The sequence below is a fragment of the Oxyura jamaicensis genome, chromosome 6 (genome assembly GCF_011077185.1).
Source record: "Oxyura jamaicensis isolate SHBP4307 breed ruddy duck chromosome 6, BPBGC_Ojam_1.0, whole genome shotgun sequence".
Classification (NCBI taxonomy): domain Eukaryota; kingdom Metazoa; phylum Chordata; class Aves; order Anseriformes; family Anatidae; genus Oxyura; species Oxyura jamaicensis.
In genome coordinates, this window is record NC_048898.1 from 27,489,401 (window position 1) to 27,514,263 (window position 24,863).

The 24,863-nt window shown below is 37.6% G+C and overlaps 1 protein-coding gene across 4 annotated transcripts; it reads left to right on the plus strand.

Annotated features, from left to right (window-relative positions):
- Positions 1-1,582: 1,582 nt before the first annotated feature.
- Positions 1,583-23,442, plus strand: TDRD1 (tudor domain containing 1). 4 transcript variants are annotated; one of them, XR_004752026.1, is made up of 25 exons: positions 1,583-1,862; positions 3,024-3,094; positions 3,267-3,411; positions 3,811-3,916; positions 5,025-5,085; positions 6,271-6,375; positions 6,711-6,893; positions 7,581-7,724; positions 8,701-8,872; positions 9,982-10,053; positions 10,489-10,665; positions 11,816-11,923; positions 13,351-13,521; positions 14,976-15,224; positions 16,036-16,158; positions 16,848-16,958; positions 17,146-17,316; positions 17,854-18,096; positions 18,577-18,693; positions 18,924-19,034; positions 19,968-20,135; positions 20,429-20,644; positions 20,846-20,888; positions 22,383-22,498; positions 23,127-23,442. XR_004752026.1 is itself a non-coding variant. In XM_035330576.1 (25 exons), the coding sequence occupies exons 1-24, from the start codon at positions 1,802-1,804 to the stop codon at positions 22,473-22,475; spliced, it is 3,225 nt and encodes a 1,074-aa protein (XP_035186467.1). In that variant the 5' UTR covers positions 1,583-1,801; the 3' UTR covers positions 22,476-22,498; positions 23,127-23,442. The 4 variants fall into 4 exon arrangements, 3 of the variants coding, with proteins under 3 accessions (XP_035186467.1, XP_035186466.1, XP_035186468.1); XM_035330576.1 differs by having other exon boundaries at positions 20,846-20,892; XM_035330575.1 differs by having other exon boundaries at positions 20,846-20,892; positions 22,383-23,442.
- The last annotated feature ends 1,421 nt before the right edge of the window (positions 23,443-24,863 follow it).

Here is a 24,863-nt window from a genome sequence, read left to right on the forward strand (position 1 = left end):
AGTGCTTCTTAGACACTAATTACTGGGCTAATCTTGGGGCCAGAGGAACATCGTGTGGGGAGGTAGTGGAGGCCACACTGTGATTGCCCCAACTCTCTGCAACCCGGCTGTGCATACTCTGCTGCAAAATGGTGGGCAATTTGGCCATTTTCCTGAAGTACCACATACTCCTACCAAATTTATCAGCAGCCACTCCGCTGTAGCCAGCTTCTGCTTCTTGCCACAGTGGGCTTAAGTTCACAGGAGCCAGGAAAGTTGCTTCTCTGACTTTGGTAGGTAATAACTCAGCCGTCTAGAAAAAATTTAGCCGGCTCTTGACACGACAACTTTTGTTTGGACTATACTTAGTAGGGCTCAGTGATTTGGCAGACAGAAGCCTAGATCCACACCTCAGTGTCTGTCTCTGACAAAGATCATTCTACCCACCTCACACGACTTATAAAAATAAACTCTGTACCTGATTTTACACACCTTAGCAGTGGGTACGGCAGCCTAAGCACCAGAAGAGCCACGGTTCTCTTATTCTCGGTGAATTTTAACTGCATGGCACTGGGATCACCAGAGTGCTCCACAGGGTTGGGACGTCAGGCTGTGCCTCATCTGGGACACGAGGAAAGGGGAGAGGGATGAAGCACCACATCTTCTAGGCCACAGGTCAAAATCCCAATGCTTTAAAAGAGACGCTTATTGATTATTGAGCTTCACAGCTCTTAGAGGGAAGGCGCCTGCCCCACCGGGCTGCCTCAGACACCACCGGCTCCAGCCGCCCCTGCAGCACGTGTGCCACAGGGCAGGGTCGGGGCGGGCCGAACCCTTCCGAGGGAGGGGCGCCGGCTCTGAGGAGGAGGGGAAGGAAGAGGAGGAGGAGGAGGAGGAGGAAGCAGAGGAAGAAGCAGCTGGGGTGTCCTCATTTGCCCGCGGCCGTCGAGCGAGGCCCAGCGGCCGCGTGGTGCAGCCCGAGGGACGCAGGGTGGCCCTGGCCCCTCAAAGCGCTCCGGGGGGGCGGCGGGGACGGGGTGAGAGCCAGTGCCCAGGCCGGGCCTTGGATGAGTGTCTTGGGGCTAAAAACGCTTAATTCTGTCCCTAGTTAGTTAAAGTAGTGCTTGCTGGTTCTACGTCGTTTCAGTTGTGAGAGTTAGTGGTTTGCTTGATTGCCACGTAAACGGGTATGCTCAAAGGCAGCTCTGCTTTATTTGCAAGTACATTGTAACTTAATATCTTAAGTATAATGTAGTAAGATAATCTCTTTATATTTAAAATAGATGTATGGTGTATTAACATTTGGAAAACGGTTGTTAAAAATTCCTTTAGGCAACATCCCGTAGTCTGCCTGCCTTCCCCTCAGACACTGGCAATGCTGGTCCAGAAGCTGGCTCTCCTCAGGGCTCCGCCGTGCTGCGGGGCCTTCACGTGGGGCTCTGATCCCGTTACTGGGTGGGTGAACTGGTGGATTTTAGCTGGTGCTACAAGTAGGCGTCGCTTACTGAAGTGAGTGGGTCAGTTAGCCTGTCATCCTTTGTGACAGCCGTTCCTGCTGCCTAGCAAATCCCCCTCGTAAAGGATTGCTGCTTACTTACCTTTGATTAAAAGTGTTTGTTGTTAATGCCTTTAGCACAAGCTGTTACTTCTTAGTGTGTAAACTGAAGGTGAATTATCCTTCCAAAAGTGATCTTCTAGTATAACTTCAGAATATGACTTTAAAATACCCAACTTTTAAATTTGTGTCCTTGCCTGAATTGATTTCTTAAATCTATGCTTCTTTAGTTACCTGGCATACAATTGCCTTTTGTCATATGCAGATATGAGCACTGACGCGATGGCCCAGCCCCTTCACATGAAGGACAACGGTAATAAAGTTCCAGGTAAAGGTTAAAGCATCGGGGAGACACTTTTCTGTTGCAAAGTCCTCAGTTTAGAGGCTGTGAAATATATAACAAAAATGAGTATTTTGTGAACCAATTACACACTTTCTTTGGTCAAATGTGTGTATTTAAAAAAAAAAAAAGTCCAGAAGGTGTTACTTCAAACTGCAGCACAAGAGTGGACAACTGCAATAAAAAGAGATTTTGTCCAAAGCTTGACAAAGATATTTTAACTTTCTCCCTCTGTATATGCGTAATCATTATAAGGATCATCAGTAAAAGTTTGGCTTATAAATGCAACTAATTCCTAATTATTCAGACTTGGGTGGTCAGCAATGCCTTAGATAACTATAAAAAGAGGATAATTGGAGTACTGGGGAATTTGGTGCAATTGTGCAGTGGGAATTGGAGTCCCTTCAGAAGTATTTTCTGCCTTCACTATTCTTTGCTCCATGTTCTTAGTTATTCCAAATGGGGGGAAGAGGGAAAGGATTGCTACTGGGAGATCTGAGGTAGCTTGGTATGCAGCCATCTGGAGGGTTCATTAAATGTGATTAATTAGCTTCTAGGTAGAAAAAGGGCCACATAAGCTTTATATTGGCTTGGTGGAGAATTGGGACTAATAAGCCTGTCAGACTGGAACAAGCTCAAAAAGGCATGTGTGGTTTACAACTGAAAAAACGTCTTTTTTGTAGATGAGTGAGTTACCCAGTACTAAAAAATATAGTTCCAGATATGTTGGTATGCAGATTTATCAAACAAGTTTTACAAGACAAGTGTTCAGATAAAGAATGAACTTGGGAAATCGTAAGACTTATAAGGCACTCAATTGAAAATAAAATCTGTTTAAGTTGTTTCAGAGTATTTTGTTTTTGAGCACTTGTTTATTTATGGATGGTCATTAAGGCCTCTATTGAGTGACGGGACCAGAGCAGTGAAACTGTTGCTCAAATAATACCACTGATGGTAGGGTTTGAATAAATATAGTATCCGAGTAAGTGACTAGCAGAATATGTAATGTTTCTATAGCATCTCTGTTTGCTCAAATGTGCTAGCAGAACAGTAGAAACAGAGAAGATTTGTGTATTTTCCTGTAAATACTCCATAACACAGGCACATGTTAATATTGTTAGATCACTTTGCAAATATTTCTTATCTTAGGAAGTTCAATGGAAGGCACAACCAGTAGAAGAAAGTTGCCACTGGCAGCTGGAACTGATAAAGGAAATACTGTGAGTTACTGAACTTTATAATTGCCCCACATATCCTGAGCGTTTCTAGATAGCAGAATGATTAGTTATCTCTTTCTAGAACTTTGAAACTTTAGTCACATTTTGATACATTAGGATATTTCTATCCAACTGGGTTGCTTTTTCTGGTGAGAATCACCTTAGATTTTTACAGGTATCGCATTCTGATTTGACTGAGAAGCCGAAGAAGTTGCAATATTCCTATGAGAATGTTTTCTCTATTGGCTATGATAGGAGTCTCTTTAATTCACTAGCATCACCTCCTCAAACGAGAACTTGCCATCATTGTGGTCTGTTTGGTAAGTTCCTGTTATTCTACAGTCTGTGATTCATGGTGTATTTGCCAGTGAAACAGGATCATAAGAATTACTCAGGAATGCCTTAACATGGACATGTATTTTATTTGTTAGATGCAAATGTAGTGACTTTTCATAACGTAACTGGATTTACAGAACTGATAAAGTGAAGAGAGCGTCTCTTTCTTAATTAAAAATGTCTTTTTCCTTCTTAAGTATAGAAGGAATTTGGGGCAACTGTAGCAGCAATAGATAGCTACAGGTGAATAAAAACACCTACTTGTATCTGCTTAGAACTGTAGTAGGACCCGCTTCTAAGCAGTTATTATATAATACGTGGAGTAAGTATCTTAACAGCTGTCGTTTTTTCCCATAAAGATGTTTCTTTTACTCTTTTTTTAGGATCCCTCAGATGTTCGCAATGTAAGCAAATAAACTATTGCTCTGTAGATTGTCAGAGGAATGATTGGCCATCCCATAGTGTTGTGTGTGAGCCAGTTAAACAGAAGTAAGTTTGTTAAAAGCTCTGCTAAAGAATATTTACAGAAATATAATAATACCCCTCTTAGTACAAGTTAAATTACCATGCCAAGGCACTGTTACAGTAAAATACGTTGCTTATTCTTAGCCTACTATTATGTCAGGATGGTGTGATAGTGTTTAGAGTTCTTAAGTGTGAATTAAGTCAACAGAAATGTTTTTTCTTTGTGTTAGTATTGGCATTATGTGAGCATGCAGTAAGAATACCAGTTCATCACCGGTGTTATTGCTGTTGGTGATGTAGGGAATGGAGGACAAATAAGACTGCTTTTCGGCAGTGGCACAACTAATGGGTTGTTTTAACGGACTCTGAAGAGGCAAACTTTAAATGTAACTGTAGCATCATTTAGTTTTAAGGATATTTTATTTTTGATCAGCACAGTTGCAGTTAGAAGATGTTTCAGCCAGTTCATTTTCTAGCTGCTTCGTCATTTTTTGACGTGCCGGTTGAGATGAACAGGAGATCACCGTCTAGTCTGTTTCAGTTAAAGTAAGCTCCATTAGGTTGTGATACTGTACAAACTGGCTGGGTTTGGGGAAGTTTTGGAAATCTGAGCGTTTAGGCTGGCACTAGCAAAGAGTAATGATAGCAATTGTTCCATGAGCCTGCAAGCAGATGTCCATAATCAGTTTACATGAGAGGTATTTTTTCACAAGGTTTGTTATACTCTCTGAATCACAGGCGTAGGAGAAGGGGATTCAATCTGGCACGTTATCTGGATTTTACCGGTGTGTTCAACTGAAACAGCAACATTTATCTTTTTTTCTGATTTTACAGTTTTTAAGGCTTATTTGGGACTGCAGTATTAGCAGAATGCCTCAACAATATGAGATTTCTTCTCCAATTTAATTAAAATTAAATAGTTTTTTGTGATGACATCAAGAAAAACATACCAGATAGTATCTGACAGAGAACTAATAAATTTGTTCTGTGCTTTCTTGGAGGAGGCATAAGGGTTGACGCAAACCTCATATTATTAACACAACTTTTCTGTTTTATTTGCAAGTAGGTGTTATGAATGTTCTGTATCTGGTCTTTGATTCTTCAAAATTAACACATTTTTCTTTGATTACAGTTCAAGTAATAACAAAGGAGGCAAATTACCTGCTAAAACAGAGACGGGACTTTACCTTAAGGTATAGAATATGATTTTTGCTGTGTGCTGAATGAAGTTACTGTAAGCTAGTTGCAGGATATGATTTAACCTGTACAAGGAAGGAACAAGTTCCAAAGATAATCGTCTGCTTATCTTAGAAAGACCAATGCTTCTAATCAAAAGTTACTGTGAGAAACATTCAAAATGTTACATCTTGAGCTATTAGCAAGATTGTCAATAAACTTGATTTTTGTTTGAACAAAAAACAACATTTGTGATAAAGTTTAAAAATGAAGACGTATGGTGTTGCTAGAGAAATACCTTAGGAAGGATACAGATGTAGCTTGTCCAGCTCTGAAAAATTCTGGTGTGTTCTTGTTTCTTGTAAATCAAGAGGGCATACGACATGAATAAACAATTTCTAGAGGATTATTTTGAAATATTGGAAGGCTTTATTTTTCCCTTGTTCATCTTCTGAATCTCAAGCAAGTTCTGGGGAAGTAAGAGAGCTCACATTAAAAGTTTGTTTGATAAGTCATGGATTTTACCATTGGACTGTGAGATGTATTTTTATGGGAAATGTTCTGAAGGATCTTTGTTGCAAGTAAGCAATTAATTTGGAAGTTGCAACAGCATTCTCTGTCATCATGCGTTGTCTGAAGTATGTTGGTCTGAATATAAGAGTGCTTTTCCTTCAGGATGTGTATGAGATTTTTTTTTGCAATGTTATTAGGGTGTTGCAGACACAGATGGTATACATTGGGCAGATTATGCTAAATGTGGAATATTAATTTTAAAAGTGCTGTTAAGCAGTAACTGCAATGTACTCTGCTAAAGCTGCAAGGAAGCAGGTGGAATTGAATTCCTCTAATGAGAGCATCGTAAGCAGGAAGTATAGCAGAGTCATTGGTTCTGTGTGAAAGGAACAGGTGAAGCCATGACTGCTGCCAAGGCTACTTCAGCACTTGTTTTTCATCCTCAGTGTACCTCTTGATAATGTTGTTTAGTTATTACATAACTATTTTATGAACTAAATATAACTACTTATGTTATAGTTATTTCCAAGAGTAATACAGAGTCTCTGAATTCCAATGAGAAGTTCTTAACAAAAGCACATTTGTAGATACTGGCTGAGATGATAAAATGTTCTTTTTGCATTTGTCATTACACAAAGATGCAGCTGAACAACTCCAGCCTAAACATAACCTGTAGCTCTTTTAAATAGGGTAATTCAACGTCTGTGGATTCCCTCAAGACAGAAGAGCAGTGCAAGAAAATAATGTTGTCAGATCTCCAGAGTCTAGGTCTCAAAAAAGCTATGGAAGTACAGGTACTTCAATTCTGGAAGAATGCAAGAGGCATCTGAAGCATTGTTAAGCATGTATAGCTGTATCTTACCTCAGCAATTTGTATCATTTTGTTTGCCTGTAAAATGCCTTTATTTTTATGAAGATAAGTAACTGCAAAGGGAGGGAATAATGGGGAGAGATTTATTTCTGTGATGGTGAACATCACTGTCTCTTTGTTCTGAGCAGATACTACTCTAGATTCAAAACAAAAGAACAGCAGCAGGTATAGGGTGAAATGCATTTACTGAAATGTACACTGGTGCTGAATAATGGACTGCGGGGTGTTCTTGCATCCTTGTTAACATTCTCTTTTCAGGGTACAGTAACAGAATTCAGGAGTCCAAGTGAATTTTATATACAGATGAGTTCTCCAGAAGTTTTAGACCAGATCAGTAAACTTTCTGTGAAACTGCAAGACTGTTATGCTAACACTGTTATTCAGGAGCATTATGTTGCTATCAAAGGAGAAATCTGTGTTGCAAGGAATTCTTTGGATCAGGTAAGATCCGATTGTCCATAAAACAACACTTTTATGTTGAGCTTATCATGTCTTCGCAAGTCTTGCTTTTATGTCTATACCGGTGAAAGTTGCTAATTAGAGATCTGTTTATTGTATCAAAATTGTGATAGTTAGCAACTTTATAATGCCCAGAACTCAAATTTAAGGCACTCTGTATTTTTCCCCTCTAAAAAGTTTACTTTTATATATTTTTACATACTTAAACCATGTAGGAGTGGTTTGTCCTAGTGTTTTTTGAAGGCTATGGGAGTTTATAACAAATCTAAATTACTTCAGTTAGTTTGGAGTATGCCTCTGCTTATTTAAGTTATTTAATTTCTTACCTGGTCGCTGATTGCTTTTTTGTAGTCACCTCTAGTTCTCATTTCCCTTCCCATCCCTCTTTTTTTATTTCTTCATTTTGTTTTCCTCCTCCATTGTTAGCAGATCTGTGCTTCTCTGTAGGAGAGCCCAGATCCATAGGAGTATAACTATCTTCACAGCAGTCAACGCTGATGTCTGTCATGTTCATTTGATTTGCTTTAAAATTGCTTGATTGCCTTTTTTTAAAAACAAACCTGGTGAAATAAAGAAAGTTTTGAAGTGTGTGTTTTAGCAAGGAGTACAGTCATTGTGGTGGTTTGTTATGCTGTGTTCTTACTAAGAGTATTATTTATTCCTGTACAGACATGGAATAGAGCACTGGTTAAAGATGTGGATATATCACAAAAGAAAGCACAAGTATTCTATATAGATTATGGAAAGGAAGAAAACATTCCACTTTCCTGGATTAAAGCCCTACACAAAGACATTGAACTGCTTCCTCCATGCGTGAGTTCTGTTTTCCTTACAGTAGCTGAGATTTTAAACGAGTAGCTCTGAAATAAGTATAGCTCTTGTCTCAGTATAACTGTCATTATCGCAGTATTTTGTGTTCAGTGAAAGTGATGCATAAAAACTGCTATATTACACGGAGGTTCCTGTCCTGAAATGTTCCATAGCAGTGAGGAAGGCCACACGTGTTTTTTTTTTGTTGTTATTTTCCTTAGTCCTGGAATTCTTCTTTTCTGAAGTAGTAAAATAACTGTGGGATGTTTGGGCTCACATCTCCCTTCTGTGCTGGAAGGAGTTAGGGGGTGCAGCCTGCTTGAGTAACTTATTCTGCTTTTATGCAGTGGTGAAAATGACTCAGAATTTGGGCAAACCTTGTTTGCAGGATTGACAGCTCTTGGTCTAAGTTGCAAGGTTGTTCTGGTAGTTGTTCATCATCCAACTCATTTCATTGCATGCTGTGTGAATATCTCCCATTACAGAATAAATGGTCTAGCTTTAATCCACGGGTCAAAACAGTATGCTTGACTTTACACAAAGAATAAAGAGGCATTCTTTCAACCAGTGGGTGCCCTGAGTACCAGCTATCGGAACAGCCTTTCATAGTGTGTTCACACGACTCTGCTGGGTTTGTAGTAGACTCTGACAGCCTTCTGAACCTTGTCTTAAAACCCTCAGTGTCTACTGCAGGCAAGTTATGACATCCACCTGTGGTCAGATGTAATGTGATACAGCCACACCTTGTAGTCCTGAGGAAATGCAGTGTACAGTTTGAACGGAACTTCCTATTTTTTAACTGTTTTGTAAAGAAGTTAGTTGAATTGATAGCGCTTCAGATTTCAGCAGCAGCTTTTACTCTTACAAACCAGATGATATTTTGGAGGGCCTTAATTATTTATTCATATTTTTAAAGTGAAAATTCATCATTTTTCAAATAATCCCCAACCTTCCTTGTTTTAATGGTAATTCTTTCCAGGCAATTAAGTGTTCCTTTGCTAATAATGATCCAAAACAAAGCGGATGGAATGAAGGCGTCGACATCTTGTCTTCCCAGCTCATGGGAAAGACCTGTTCAGTAATTGTTGTTGACATATTACAGGAGGAATTGATGTCAAGATTTGCTGTAGATGTTGTTCTTCCAGATTTTTGTAAGTGTTTGTTGTGGGGGTGGAAATGGGCTAGGGGGGAGGTGGGGAACACAACTTTTAAGTCTTTCATACTCACTTTCCCTCTCCACAACACTCCCCAAGACCCTTGGAAGAGGACTTTTTTCTTTTTTGCTTCCCTCCCTTGATTTTTTTTCTTTTGTTTTGCCTTTTAATAGAGGCCTGCACCTGAAATATCTTAATGTTTAATGACCTTAAAATTGAGTCTGAATTGGTATTTTCAGTTGAGCTTTAAGGGTTTGATTGTGGAACCAGATCAATACAGAAAGTGTACCTGCTGTCATTATTAGGAGGGCTGTTTTTAATCTGGCCACAGAGCAAGAACAGTATCGTGATGAGATTATATTATTTTCATTAATTTGCAGCCCCAGAAACTTTCAAGAAAGTGAGTAATAGTTCATTTTCTTAACTTGATAAAATTCCTCACATGCAGGAAACTTATCTTCATGCCGTAGTATCTGCCATCTATGGAATGGTGGTTCACCTTATTCCTGTGTAAATGCCACTGCTTCAGGATCATGCTGGGCATATTTCACATCCAGTTGCTTTTCACTACATTGATAAACTAATATAACGTATCAACCTCTTGGACAGAAGATCACAGCAATCTCTGTGTCATGGAATAGACACATGCAGCATTTCATGACCTTACAAGCAATTTAAACATCTGTACTCAGGTTTTCATTTGAAAAGAGTGATATTGAAAGCTTGAAATGCTGTTTCGTGCTTCTGAAATGGAATATGTAATTACTGAGAAACTCAGGATTTCTTTGTAAATCCTGTGTACTTGGTGTTGCAAGTTTGGACACAAGCTGTGAAGAACTGAAAAGTTTCAACAGCTTTTCAGCCAAGTATTTACTGGTAATGTCTACAAGAAAATGGTGATTATGACTGTTTCATTTAGCCAAACAGTCTTGGAGCTATGCATGTTGTCAGGAAGCTTAAACACTCGAGTTACTCTGAAGCTACTTCTGTCTCAAGTTCTAAGTGTATTACTGGTTGATAAATAAGAACATGATAGTAACAGAGGACAGATTCAGAAGATGGTTCTTAAATGAAGCTGAACTGCTTTGTTTCTTGCATCTGTTTAGACAAACTGCCTTTAGGAATGAGGTCTAATTTAACTCCAGGAAGTAATACTGAAGGAACAGACTCTCCAAAAGGTGAGTAAGCAAACCATACTTTCTAAGTAGAAGACTGGAAAAGGTTGGGGAATCTTAGATTCTCACACATGGGATGATATTTTATATGTAGTTCACATATTATAGCTGTTCATTAGCTTTACCTCCTACTTAAACACTGGCCGGTGAAGCTTCCTTCAGCTCACTAGTGACACTGACACCTTTGCTTTTTAATAGTACGTAATACTTGTTGAGTGAGGACTGTGTGTCTGTTAATTTCATGGATAAAATGGCAGGAGCCTTCAAAGTCCAAAGAGTATAGCAAAACGAATAAACGGCTTCAGCATGTTTTAACCCTGTAGTTTAATTTAACATAATTTTTATAAGTATCTCTGAATCTGGCCTGGTGAAGTTGCACATTGCAAAGTCATCTAGCTTTTGATCAGTGACATCTTTTTCCTTTTCTTTAATGTACAGTGTCAGAAATCCATTCTACAGGAGGTAAAGAAAAAACACCTGAAGATAAAGATCTGCTTTGCTGTGGAAAATCAGTAGCAGAGTGTGTCTCTGTATGTATTGGAGACACGTTCCCTGGTGTGGTTTCCCATATTCAAAATCCAGACAACTTTTTCTGTCAGCAGATGCGCAGTGGCCGTAAGTGACTTGTTGAAAATAAGCTGTGAGGTATTTGGTATGAGTTTTTTTCTTCAAGAGTGAGCCTCTAGAGGGAGGCATTGCTGGTCTGATGGTTTGACCTTATAATGAAGATTCCCTTTGGCTTTCGGCTCTGCCTCAGTTAACTGAGGAGCCATGGTGCTGCAGAGGGTATTTTTGGCAGCATTAGCTGTTCACTTCCAAGTTAATAGGCGATGCTATGATTTGTTGCCAGTCTGAGTAGTCCAAACTAGAAAGATGGTGTTTGTATGGATTATAGCAATCTTGTTGAGTGAATCTGTATATTTAATAAATGTGTTCTCTTAAGTGTTAAACATGTTATCACAGGTATTCAGAAATGTGTGCCAGTTTCTAATTATCCTTTTTGTTCTTATAATGCCTATAATGCTATGCCACTGGGGAGAAGTTGCCTTTTAGGCTGGGTGTGTGGACTGAGCTTCTTTGTTAAATGGCACTGGGAGAATACCTGAGTTTCAGAAGAGAGAGAAGGCCAGATAACAATTCCCAAACCCTGCTTTGTTGTCTGCTGATATAGTAAAATATAAGACAAGTAACAGTCACAGTGGATCAGGATGCTAGGCTAGAGGGAACTCTGTTTAAGGGCATTGTGTGAGATGCACCAGATATTTGGGGGAGAGAGAGAGCAGAGTAAGTTTGTGGGTTGTGTCCTCCTAGCACTCTCTGAGTATACGGTTATTTTCAGCTAAAGTAGCTTTTGCAGCTGGATGGGATCTGGCATGTTCACTAATCCTTAGCGGTTTTATTTTCTTTTATACTTAGCCAGTCTTCCTCTGAATTCTGGGTAGGCTCATAGCTTACAGCTCCTTTGGCAAAAAGTTACACTAGACATCTACCTGTTGTTTGAAGAGCTGTCTTCCTTTCGCTTCTTTACAGTGTGATTATGTTATCAGTGGTCCAATTCCTACTGGCTTCAGTTACCTTACTGTACTGAAAGAGTCTGACTGGCTTTCCCTGTCTGTTCTCTTCTATAGTGGTTTCTCAGAGTTGTGCAAGACTCTCCTTGTGCAAGTCCTAGTTTGATCACTTTTTTTTGGTATTACACTTAACATTGCATGATATTACATTTAACACTGCAGTGTATTTTCCATAATGTGTATTTTAATACCAGGTCATCTTGCTGAGCTTCAGATGTGTCTTGATGAACACTGTAACAAACTTCCTAGCAATCCAGATTTCCATCCTGCTTCAGGAGATGTGTGCTGTGCCCAGTTCACAGGTAAAAGTGGAATGAACGTATGGCTCTGAATTTGTCAGTTTACTGCCAGATTTAAACGAGTCTTACAATTATGTTTAGAACTGTCTTATACAGACTATTTCATTTGTCTAGTTTTAGCTGTGCATAGCACTTAGTAGTGATTTATTTAATTTAAAGAGTATTTGATAGATGTCATTGTCATTTACAAATTTTTTTAAAAAAGAATCATAAAATGGCCCCATCGTTAAGCAAACAACACTGCATTCATTTTGGGGTAAAGGAGCTTTTTAGGTGACCGTGAAGAAGTTGATTTAATGCTGTTTCCTGTGACTGGAATTAAGTATAGGCTTGAAATTTCACACCTCAAAAAAGGTAAAGAAGCAACGGGATTATATATAACATTGTTGCCCTGATAGGGTTCTTCACAACAGGTTATGTAGCAAAGCCCTGGTAATTATGCACTGTATGTTCATAACTTAGTTTCTGTGTGACAGGTATCACTGTCAAGTTCCTACAGGTCTTACTACAAAATTACATCTTGTTTAAACCTAAACTAGTATTCTGCATAGAGCAGTGTTAAGTGCCTGGAACTGTTGGGTCTATATGAAAGGAACACCTTTTATTTGTAAGAATATGAGGCCCTGTTTGCCTGAGAGCAGGAGGGTAAAGATGAATCTCCTCCTTACAGATAATTCTTCTTTTCATTCACCTTTTTAAAACAAACAGATAAAAAAAATTGCTGCTCTGGTACCTTTTTTCTGGTCAGAAATGTTGCTGTTATAGCCTTTTTACATAATCTGTGCACATTCCTGGTCGTTGCTTTTCATTTCCTATATGTTTTTGCTACTTTTAATAAATTAGCTGTTAAACTGAACAGATAAACTGCAAAACTTTTTTTTAAAAAAAAAAAGCTGATACTGTCAATAAGCTGTCTTGGTGTTTTGAGTGGGCACTGGTTTCAGGTGCTTAGCTGGGGAAAACCAAAGTTCAGTACTTCAGCTGTCTTGATAAATTTGAGAGAAAGCTTTTATTTTTATTTTTGTTTCTGAAATCTTTTAATTGAATTAAAATACATAAATTAGATCTGTTATGTAGTCTTTGAAATGCATGCCATTTCAGTCTGCTGAGATCCTGTTTGTTTGTTTTGTTTTTTAAATACTGAATTTAATTACATTATGTGGGTGTAGTACTTATTTTTTTCTTACAATACGCCTTTGTGTGTTGGGGCTTCTTTCTGGAAAAAATGTTTGTGATTTAACTGCCATGAGGGGTGATGGCGTTAGGTGTCTTCCACAGGGTTTTGTTAAGGTCAGCATGAACTGTAATGCTGTTGTTTCAAGTCTTATGTTGAGATTGCCATTGTATTTTACATTATTCTGTCCAAAAAAATCATTCCGTTCTTGGAAGCAAATATCTAGTCTAATGAATGTATGCATCTTCATTTCTAGAAGACAATCTTTGGTATCGTGCTGCTGTTATAACATATACTTCTGAAGATACTGTTCTGGTGGGATACATAGATTATGGGAATTTTGAAGTTCTTCAGCCAACCAGACTTCGTCCTATGACTCCAAAATTAATGAACTTGCCAGCTCAAGCCATAAGATGTACCTTGGCAGGTAGGAAATAAATTATGGGCTGTTTCTCTCTGGGTAGAGGCAGAATAAGTGGGTTTGTCCAGTTACCATATGTTGAGCTCTTGGATTGAAGGATAGGGATACCCGTAGGGATCGTTTTCCCAATTCTTAATTAACTGTTGTAGCATATTTACAAAACAACAAGAAATCTTCCCTAACCTATTTAGTGACTTGCATGCTAAGAAAACTGTTACGTTAATGTACCTATTCTTAGGTTTGCGTGTGCTTCTTTTTCTAAGCAAAATTCAGTCACCTGCTGGATTTGTGGAGTTCTTAAATCTGTTGTGGTTTTAACACTGCAGGAGAAGGTAAAACTTCATGGTAAAAAAAAACTTCAAGGTAAAACTTCATTTTGAAATGCTGAACAGTATCTGTTCCCTTCCCCTGGGACAAATCCTTTGGAATTAGTGATAGATTTATCTCCATAGGCTTGTGGAATCTGAAGTTGGAGAGGTCTCTGCTTCCTAGTTCATCCTCCTGTCTCAACCCAGGATTGTGATTTTTTTTTTTTTGACATATTTAACTTGCTGTTGGAAATTGTTTATTCCCAATTTGTTCCCATCATTGTGCAAGATAGTCCATCTGTGTGCTTCAGTATCCTTGTCTTACAATATTTGATTTGTATCCTTTCTTTACAATATTTGATACTTAACCTCTTATTTCAGGCTTTTTTTTGGTAAAGTTCAGAGCAGTGTTCTGGCTTCTTGCTTTGTAGGAAAACATAAGACAGAGGTTCCATCATATGCAGAGATGGAACCAATGCATATAGAATGTGACCTAAAGAAATCACCTCTGGGACAATAGGACAAGCTGTGATGCCTGTAACCGATAACGTACTCTAGGACTGAGAGAGGTCCTAAACACAACACGGGCACAAAAAACCGCAACAATCAGATAAGTTGTTTGCTGATCTGGTCAAGGATTACTGCTGCCTAAAAGAGATTTCTGGCAGGGAACAGGCTTCTGCTGACCTGTTACTATAAAGTTCTGATTATAACTTGCATTTTTGGAAATAAATTTAGTAGTGTAAAGAGTAAACATGTGAGGAAGGAAGAAGCTTATAGTAGCAGATACACTGTGTGAAAGATGGTAACGTTGTTCCAAACACATTCAAAGCTGTAGTCGTATTCATGAGACCTAAAGACTGACACTTCTTAGACATTCAGACTAAAGAAGCAGTAAATTTGAATTTCTTGTGTAACGGACTACCAGCTAATTGTATGCTATCTCTTGTCAGAGTTTTATTATAACAAGGTCCCACAAAAACAGTATCTGAATAATTGGTTTTGGAATGTTGTTGCAAGCCTGAGGAGTGAGGAGAGTTCATTGGTATATCTGCTGCTTAATCTGTTGTTTCAAACTGTTGTTTTACCCTTCCGCATATTGTTCAGATGTGGACTACCCTCAGAATCTTTCCATACTACTTGACTTTTCAGGTGTAAAGCCGCTAACAGGAGCCTGGTCCTCAGAAGCTATTTCTCTTATGAAACAATTAGTGAAAGACAAAGTTCTGACAGTGAAAGTAGTGGATAAAGAGAGTTACAGATCTGTGGTGGAGCTTGTGGATGCATCCGTTATTCCAGAAATAAATATATCGAGCTATCTCCTACTGAAAAACTGTGCAGCTGAGGAATCAAGGATGGCCTTGCCAGCAACTGAAATAAGTGATGTTAAGCAAGCAAATGGTGAGTACAAGCACATCCTGCTCAAGTGGTAGTATTTAACCTCCTACAAGAGTAGGTGCAGAGAACCATATTCTCTGTCAAGTCTGGATCATGAAGTCTATATTCTCTGTCTAGTCTGGATCATGAAGTCTAGCCTCTACAGCTCTGAAGCCTAGCCATCGTGACTTAGCCATGAAGAAATTGTGTTTGTGTATGTGTGCACATACATAGTAAAGGTGCAATTGCTTACTTGTAGAAGATCATGCTAAAACTTCAACTTCATTTTATTTGGTCAGAAGTCTTAAAATTTCTAGTTGAAGTAGGATAAGACTAGTTAATACCTGCCTGTTTCTATGCCCTTGCCCTTTAGCTCATCTTTGTCTGTATTTTACATGTGAAGCCATATGTTCAGTCTTCCAAAGGTGTTTGACTGCAGTAGCCTGTGTAACTTCAACACTAAAGGGGTTAGTGGCCTAAACTGCCTTTTGTGCATTTAGTGACCAAAGCTTTGGTATGAGAGATAGGTAGGGGACTAAGGAACCAACTTAGATCCTAGGAACTACAATTCCACAGAGTCCCTCATGCTCAGATTACTGCTGTCTAGTCTGAAACTTTCTGTGATCACCACTCCCCAAATACCCATGGCTTGCCCTTCTCTGTAGTGAAGCAACGGGCATGTTTCTCTTGCTTCTATTACAAGGAAGTTCTCACGGTAATTAGTCTGTTGGATTACTTATAATGAGAAATTTTAGTACACAAAGAGTGAACATACAGGATGTGACCTTTTTTCTATAAAAATATTTCAACTTCTCTATTTCTCTTTCCTCTCTAGAGGACACAGCAAACAAAAAAAGGTGGGGATGGAATAAATTAACTCTTCAACAAACAGTAGATGTGGTAGTATGTACACTGTACAACCCTGGAGAATTCTACTGTCAGATTTCAAATAACAGTGGTAAGTTTCTTCAGCTTTTGTCTTCCTGCATAGGTTCTTTGCCTCCTGATTTGTTGGTTGTTATAGTTCAAATGCATTGCTGTTTCAAGTGAGTTTATAGCACCAAGTCTTACCTCTGGATTTTTGTATGTAAGAGCAAAGGGTACAAGAAAAATGATGAAATTGAATCAGGGCATGTAGTAGCTCGGAGACTGAAATGTGAAAGTGTTGAAGTTAAGCAATTGAGTAGTACTGAAGGGTGCTCTGTGGTAGATAAATCTCATCTCATGTGAACTGACACATGCGACTAAAAAAAAAATCTGGCAATGCAGTTATTGGAGGTTCTATTAATCAGTATGGATCACTGCTAATTTTGGCAACCCATGTCAGAACTGATACACCTGTTTCACATATTGTTAGACTTGTGGAAGAGGCCCATACCTCAAAGGCTTCTATACAGCAATTTGCAGACAAACTTTGTGGCTACTTACTTATTTGTCAGTAAAGATCAGCTTTCTCACTTCTTGCTAAATCTGTCTGCCTGGTAAGTTAAGTAGTTAATTCAGGGACAACAGTCCTTTCACATAAAATACTAAATTTCACTGAAATCTTCCATTAACTCTTAAATGTAAACCATACTATAGAAGTATTGATAATGTTCAATCCAACTTATTCTATTGATCTTGTCTTTAATTCTTCCTGTTCTTCAGAGTTACGTGTTCTAAACTTACTTAATAAATCATTGTCTGAACACTGCCGGAAAACTCCTCCAAATGTTTTTAAGCTGGAGTGTGGAGAACCTTGCTGTGCTTTTTTCTCTGGTAAGTGGCAGATGAAAATATTTCAGTTTTACAGGGTGAAATAAAGCACAAAAAACTCCACCCTAACTGGTAGTTTATATTGGTAGAAGATAGCAAAGAGTTGGTTTTATTTACTAGCAATATATATATATCTCTCTGGAAAATGCGCTAGATGTATGAAATTTTTTCTTTAATCTCTTTAAATCAGATGATGGTAACTGGTATCGTGCTTTGGTGCAAAATGTTACTTCAGATGGAATTGTTAAAGTATGCTTTGTGGACTACGGAAATGTTGAGGAAGTACCGCTGGATAAAATACGGCAGATTTCATCCTCATTCCTACAGCTGCCATTTCAAGGAATTAAGTGCTGGCTTTCAGGTGGATCTTCTTAGGAGTTCTCTCCTTATAAGTGTTACTGCATGTAGAAACTTGTTACTTGTGGGGAAGGAGATGAATGCATGGTATACTTCATAGAACTGTGTTTTATTATAAATGCCTGTGTTGTTTCCAAACTCTGGAAATAATATGCCTCATTTCATCGAGGCATTTTCTGCTCTTTCTGTCTCTTAAAACACTGTAGTTTTCTGCTCCCTCTATAAAGCAGCCTAATATAGCGTTTTCATAAACAGTCTTCAGTGTTATTTGCGCTAAGGGTTAGGGATTTACTTGGTAGAGTGTTGTAAGATGTAGAAAATGAAACTTGGGAGTCCTGAGGAAATGTTTCCGTTTTGAGGCAAGGAAGGAGACCAGCTAACAAGTATGAAGTACACTGTGTATTCCTAAGGTAGCAAAAATAGCCTCGGTATTTCAAGTTGTGTTTTGAAAAAGAAATAAAAATTAGATCTTTAAAGGAAAATACAATGTTGGAGAAAGTCAGTTAATGGAGTAATCTTGAACAGATCTCCTCCTTCTTAGGTATAAAACCTGCTAACAGCAAATGGATTCCAGAAGCAACAGAAAAATTTCATGCATTCTCTGCAGGGTTGAAGCTTCAAGCCAAAGTAACTTCCCTTTCCAGAGATGGGGCAGGAGTGGAGCTTATTGACAATTCCACAGGTTATCCAAAAGTGATCAATGAGATACTAACTTCTGAAAAATTGGCTGTGAGGGAAGATCTACAAGACAAAAGTAATCTTCCAAATAAGTCTGACAATAAAGGTAACTAAATGAATGTTAACTTTTGGATTGAACAAGAATTTTCAACTTTCCAGCCTTTAACCATAGGTAATATCAGTAGTAAACACTGTTTTGAGTTTATCTTGAGGTTTTTATAGTTGAACACAAGCGCCCTGCAGGTGGCATTACAGACAAAAAAAGAAGTATAAATCTGTGTTTGTCTTGAATGTTATTTGAATATTTGACTGTGGAGAGTTGTAAGCTTGCTGCACAATGAAAACTTTTTCCATGTTTACTTTCCAGTATCTGATTTCTCCAAAGTGTTTTTTAATTAACTACTTTCATATCTAATAGATAATGAACACCAAATTAAGCAAAAATTATCTTGGTTTATAGTTCTCTTCTTGAAATAAAGCCATGCAGTTGTCACTAAAATTCAAAAGTTTGTTCTGTAACATACTTAAAGCATGTATATGCTTGGAAAAAAAGCAGCATGAAGCACTTTCTTGCTCTTTCTCTTAGAAACCTCAGTTGGGCACTGGAAGCCAATAGAATTGGCTATGGATCAAACCATACCTGTCTGTGTAACAGAAGTTGTAAGCCCAGATTTGTTCTATGCTATTCCAGTTCAAAGTAAAGGTGAGAAACTGTTCTCTGCTCCTAATACCAGTAAGAAGTTAAGTTATTGCTGCAAGCTAGTTAATAAAATGATTACCTGTAGTGAACTGACCTATGTAGAAACAGCTTGGATTGGAGAAAAGTACAAATACATTAAAAAAAAAAAAAAAAAAAAAAAAAACTAAGGAGGGGCAGGGAGGCTTAAGAAAAAGTGTGCTCTTCATTACATTCAATCTTTTTTTTTTCTGTAGATCATGAGAAACTACTTAGGCAGCTGATTGAACTAGATGACTACTGCAAATCTCATAAGATGCAGTCATTCACACCAAAACTGGGTGAAGCCTGTTGTGCCAGGTTTTCGGGTGAGGGAATCCATCTTTCTTATATTTCCTTAACCAGTAGAGTGTGGAATATATTGTACACTGCAAAGTGTATGGAACTTGAAGAGGAAAGAATAGCTAGTTACTGCTTAAACTGAAATTTATTTGTACTGCCCAGCATCTTTGGAGGCATGAAATTTATAGCAGAGCAATAGTGCCCTTGCATCTATACAGACCCACTTCTGTTTTGTAGGTAGCTGGATGTTTTTCTGCTTTGTTGCTTTCTCTGTGTGTGTAGGTGTCACTGGCTATAACAACTAATAATTCAGCCTTGTTAGGTTAACAAGTGGTTAGTGAACTGTTATTCAAGTCAAAGGTATTTTTAACTGTTAGGAACCTGTATTTATTGCCTTCTTTTAGAAGAGGGCATTCTCTGCTGATGCATTAGCTCACCTTTTAAAAAAAAGATTTTAAAAAATCTGTTGTAATATTAAATGTTGACTGTGTGTGCATTGCTACAGGAAATCTAGCTAAGTGCTGAACAGCCTTAACTTAGAAAGTGCTATAAATATAAACGTAGGTGCTAGATCAGATAACAGCTCATAGAAAACAGCATAGATGAATTAAAAAATACTAGGCAGAGAACACCAAGCATATGCTGAAGTGTTTAGCATATGCTAAATGAATGTATTGGAAAACAGATAAAGGAGCTAGCAATGTGGTGTGTAGACGTCCCAAAAGAGTAGTGTAGTAAAAATCTTATCTGTGTGATTTGGGCAACATCGTGAGAGAAACACTTAAGTCAGTATAAATACCGCAATCAGAAACTATTCTCTTGTTCTTCTGTGGGTTTTTATCTTGTCAAGTGGCTTTTTCTATATACCAGAGTATTTAAAAGTTCCTGGGAAACTTAAAAGCTGAACACTTTTTTTCTCATTATAATCTGTGTGATTCTGCTTGTTTTGATCTTTTCAGGTGATGGGCGTTGGTACAGAGCTCTTGTTCTAAAAGTTTCGCAGTCCACAGTGAAAGTACTATATGCAGACTATGGGAACACAGAAACTTTACCAGTTTCAAATGTCCTGCCGATCACCGATTCCTACTTAAAGTTTCCTTTTCAAACAATTACATGTTCACTTGCAGGTAACAAAAAAATAAATAAAAACAACAAAATTTCATTATAAATCTGCATCTATCCTGATGATAGTGTTCATTCCTTAATAACAACAAACATAATGATCTGTTGAGATAGTATACCGGTTAGTACCGTGAAGGCTGTTTCAAAAAACATTCTTAACTAGCTGTAGAATCTTAGCTATTTATTATGAAAACTTAGTGTTACCGTTTCAAAAGCTGTGAGGACATTATATGTAAGATGAAGTGATATATTCTTCACAGAACAAATTGGATTGTACTTCTTTTTTTTTTTTTTCCAGGAATAAAGAAAGCTGAGTGGTCTCCGTTGTTACTTGACAAATTGAAAGAAATGTTGTTGAATAAATATGTCACAATTACAGTGAAGGGAATCGATGAAAATGTGAACTTGGTAAAAGTGGAGAAACAGTGTGAAAATGGTAGTCTGAATATAGTTGACAAACTAGTAACTGAAGGTTTAATCTGCAAAGCTGAAAACTCAGATATTGTGCATCAAGGTATTTATTTTTACAGACTTCTTAATTTAAACTTAATTTGAAGAATTAATTAAGAATTAATTTGACATGTGGGATGCCCAAGTGACTTTTTCTTCTGAAAATTTTAGGGAATTCCACATACCAACTCTCACACATGAGCACTGCTTTCCTAGTTTATCTAGATCATTCATTTACTTTGTGGTTTGTTCGTCTTTTTTGTAGGCAATGGAAGTGAGACCAAATGCTGCTGCACAGAATTAAAAATGAAAGTAAGATTCAGTTCAAATGTACTTCAAGTTTTTCCGGAATTTAAAAGAAACTCTGTGTGGGAAGCAAATGGCAGCAGGAACATAATAGCTAACTGAAACACTGAAGATACGTGAATATCTTCAGCTTTTCTCAGTTTTTGTACATGGTAATAATCAGAACATCCTGAAACTGAGAAGATGCTGTGTATATCACACCACGTGTTCTGCCACACATCCAGCTGTGTTTTTTTTTCCTTTGAGTTCAAGGGCTCAGGGATACTATTTTTGTCTACTGTGTAAAGATAGTTGCGGTGTTTTGCGTAGACTGTATGATTTTGACCAAGGGCAACTGGGTTGTTTTCAGTAACAATGCTGTGTTTTGCTGTGGATGCAGCTTGGCAGATAGCTGTGCGTGTAAGAGGACTCTTACAATATGTATTTCAGGCAGCACAGATGAATGTCTGCCACCTTTTATCATGGAGCTAGGGATGAGAGTCTGAGTTCAGTAGAATGTTGGAACGTGTAACTGTTTGCTAGTTTCAAAATCTTTTCCTCTTTATTTGTAGAGGGGGAAAAAAGTCTTTTACAGAAATAGCATGTTTGTATAAATTTTAAAAATTAGCATTGCTAAAACCAGAAAACTTTCAATTTAGGCCTTTAAAATAAAATACTAAAAACAACTCTAGATTACTGACAGGGACTTAAAGTATACCAGAAAAGGCACATCAGCCTTTTCCGAAGTGAGGGTCTTTGTCAGAGGAATAAGTAAAACTTGGAATTCTAAAGGCACTTTTGCAAAGGTGTTTTGATTTTTCAGCCAGAGGCATCTAGGCCAAAAGAAAAACATGTACTACTATATTTTGGAGGTAAGAAGAGAGCATTTCTGGGGTTCAGGATCTTGCTGTTTCAAAGGCAGCGTAGTTACCAGCAGTGTAGTAGCAGAAAGATAACTACGCTCTGGAAGAGCATAGTCAATTTTCCTGTCCCAGTGTAGGCTGTTGAAACCCCTTTTCTCTTCCCCCCTGTATCTCTTTGATCTTTCAGTTCTTCAGGTTTTGCTCTCTCTCTAATCTCATGTGACTTCACTTTGGTTACCTTTTTGTCATCCTTCCTCATTCCAGTAAGTTTGGCTCAAAGTCTTATGACACAAAGAGAAGACAGACGATTTTCTGATCTTTTAAGTTATACTGACATAGATGTGTGTAAATAACAAAAATTAATAACCCGATCTATGCCTTAATTTGGGTATTCCATCGATTTTGGTCTTGACATTTTCTTTTAAAAAATAAAAAATATCAAGTTGGCTCGAATTCTTCTGGCTTCCCACCTGAAGGTTTTACTACAGAAAGGAACAATATATTCAGTGACTTAGTATGGGATTGGCTGAGTTTGTAGTTCTAGGATATACAAATTAAATTACAACAATTGTAAGTTACAATTGTAATCTAAATTACAAATTTACATTGCATTTTTTAAAAGTGTATTTCTAATACTTTCTGCTTATTCCACAGCTTAAAAAACATGAACAGATTCTCCTCTTCCTTCTAAACAAATATGGGAATCCAGATGGGTTCAGTGAAATGAAAAAACTGTTGGACTGCTAAGTCTCTGATGCGCTGTTTCGTTTGTATGTATACCAGGTTACCACAATTCCTTTTTTTGGAAGAGCAATTGTATTCATCGTACTAAAAATGAGAGTCACTTAAAAGAAATTCTGCTGCTTAAATAACTGTATCAATCTGTATGCTTGGACTGTTATTATGAAATAAGTATGTAACTTGAATGTTTTCAAATCTGCAAGCTAAGTTTTCTGTTCTGTTTTTTTTTTTTGGTACCACAGTGTTGGTAAGCTTTTTTACTTTTACTTAGCTATTGAATGCGCATAACCTTATGGAGTGGTCATTGCACTTTGAATATATTATGCAAAATTAGATTTGAAATTACTGTAATCTAAAGCTTACTTCAACTTTAATACTGTTATTTTTACTTTGTTTTACTTTCTTTACTTTTGTTTGCTATCATACCTTGATTACAGTCTTCTGACAACAAAAAACGAGTCTGTGAAGTTAGACTGAAAATTTTCTCATACTTGTTTGCAGTATTGTTAAAGGATGAATCTTGTCTTAGGCTGCAAATAGGTAGTTCTCAAATCAGTAAACGCTTAAGTGTGCACAAGTCTTTGTTTACACTTATGCTGTGTAATTTGCACCTGTGAATATTTTGGAGTTGTATGAGATTTTTTCTGTCTCTAACAGGTAGCTGCATTGTCAAGATTTCAACCCTGTCATTTTTTTTTCCATGCTAATAGAGAAGTCCTTTGCTGGGATGTGACAGCCCATTTGTAATTTGATTCAGTATTTCTCTAATGGAGCTGATACCGTGTTGTCATTGCTGACTAATCCAGTGGCAATATTACTAAGGGATGCCAAATCATTATTTATAGAGCACAATAGATACTTGCTTATTAAAGCTGCAGGGATACATTTTTTGTTCTCTTGAAGTAAATATGTTGAATTCTGGCTCTGTTCAAAGTAGAAGGATGTTGATATTAAATTTCTTTGTGAAAGTAAAGTGTTGGTTTGACATAGTGTTTTAATACATTTAAATTGCCTCAGGTATTTTTTCCCTGCCTCTTAGTGTTTTATATTCTATTCTTGCAGCGTCTGTAATTAAACTGACTCTTCCACTTGGCTCTCTTGGCACTCGAGTGTCCCAACCTTGAACCATGCCTGTGTCCATCTCGTGTCCTGGCCTCATGGGACAAAGTGACTTTTACAAGCATTTACTTGCATGCAAAACAACTCACTGATGTTATAGTCCTCCTATAGCTTTTGTTCACTTTTCCACATACCATTGGCCCTAGCTGCTATTATGAATCTTCTGAAACGAAACAGCTAGTTGCTGACTTTGCAGTAGACAAAGTCGTTTTGTCTACATCTGAAAAGTAGGAAAAAGAAAATTCTGAAGAGTGAATTTTGGCTTGTTCTAATATGTCGTTAAAAAAATGGAAATAAGTGGTTGGTGCTCTGCTTAGATGCAGTGAGAGGTTACTTGGTGTTTACCTTTCTTGAAAGTGGAAGAAATGGAGAAGAGACTTGACTTGACTTCGTTCCACAAGATTTCATCTGAAATGGAGTATTTATTAAGAACAAATCACACAAGAAACATGGAAACCTCTTAGACTTCCTGATATGTAGCCTTGGCTTCCTCTTCTGTTTTTTTCTTCTCCTTTAAATCTGCAATAGAAGTCTTGTCCTGAAGTAAAGAAACACTCTAACAAGTCTATCTGGATTATATATCTAAATACTAGTATGGAATCTAATTTTTAAGTAAATTTCCATGTGAGGTAATGCCTAAACAAAGGATGTAATGAGAAATACATGGATTTGTAGCATCCAGTCTCTTACATTTTATTTACAGACTATCCTCAAAGCAAAACAAAAATGAACTGAAACTCTTTAATAACATAAAGCTTCTGAAGCTTCTGAAATTGGGGTAATAAAAACTTAAAAATGATATAGTGCTGAAAAACAAAAGGGTTTCATTTTAATCCTTAAAAGACTTTTCATTTATGAATGGTGTTGGAGGAGCTGAAGTATTCTCTATTTAGTTTGATTTTTTTTTTTGAGTTTGCGGTATTGTAGTCTATTCTTAACTAGTACTATGCAGTAGAGGTAAGAAAATATTTTTTTTTATGCAGATTACAAAAATTATTGATCTGTTTAGTTTTGTGTAGGAAGAGATGTGCATGATATTCTTCAACTAGAATAGCTTAATTTTATGCAATCACCAGTATTTGTACCCATCTGTCAGGTTAGGGTGGTACAATGCTTTTGGCAGTCAATGATGTCTTGGGGCTTGGAATCTTAAGGTCTTGCTGTCTACTTTAAAACTCCTACTGTAAGTGGGTCTGACCTCTCTTAAGTGCATCTTTTACCTGTCTGGAGGTAGTTCTGTTTACAGGAGCAGTGCTCAGGCAGTGCATGCGTCAG

Bases quoted from the DNA above. Each gene is read 5' to 3' on its own strand.
- TDRD1 (XM_035330575.1), top strand. From the start codon at position 1,802: ATGAGCACTGACGCGATGGCCCAGCCCCTTCACATGAAGGACAACGGT. The intron at 7,725-8,700 runs GTGAGTTCTGTT...AATTCTTTCCAG, and splicing joins TTGAACTGCTTCCTCCATGC to GCAATTAAGTGTTCCTTTGC. The intron at 20,893-22,382 runs GTAAGATTCAGT...CTTATTCCACAG, and splicing joins GCACAGAATTAAAAATGAAA to CTTAAAAAACATGAACAGAT.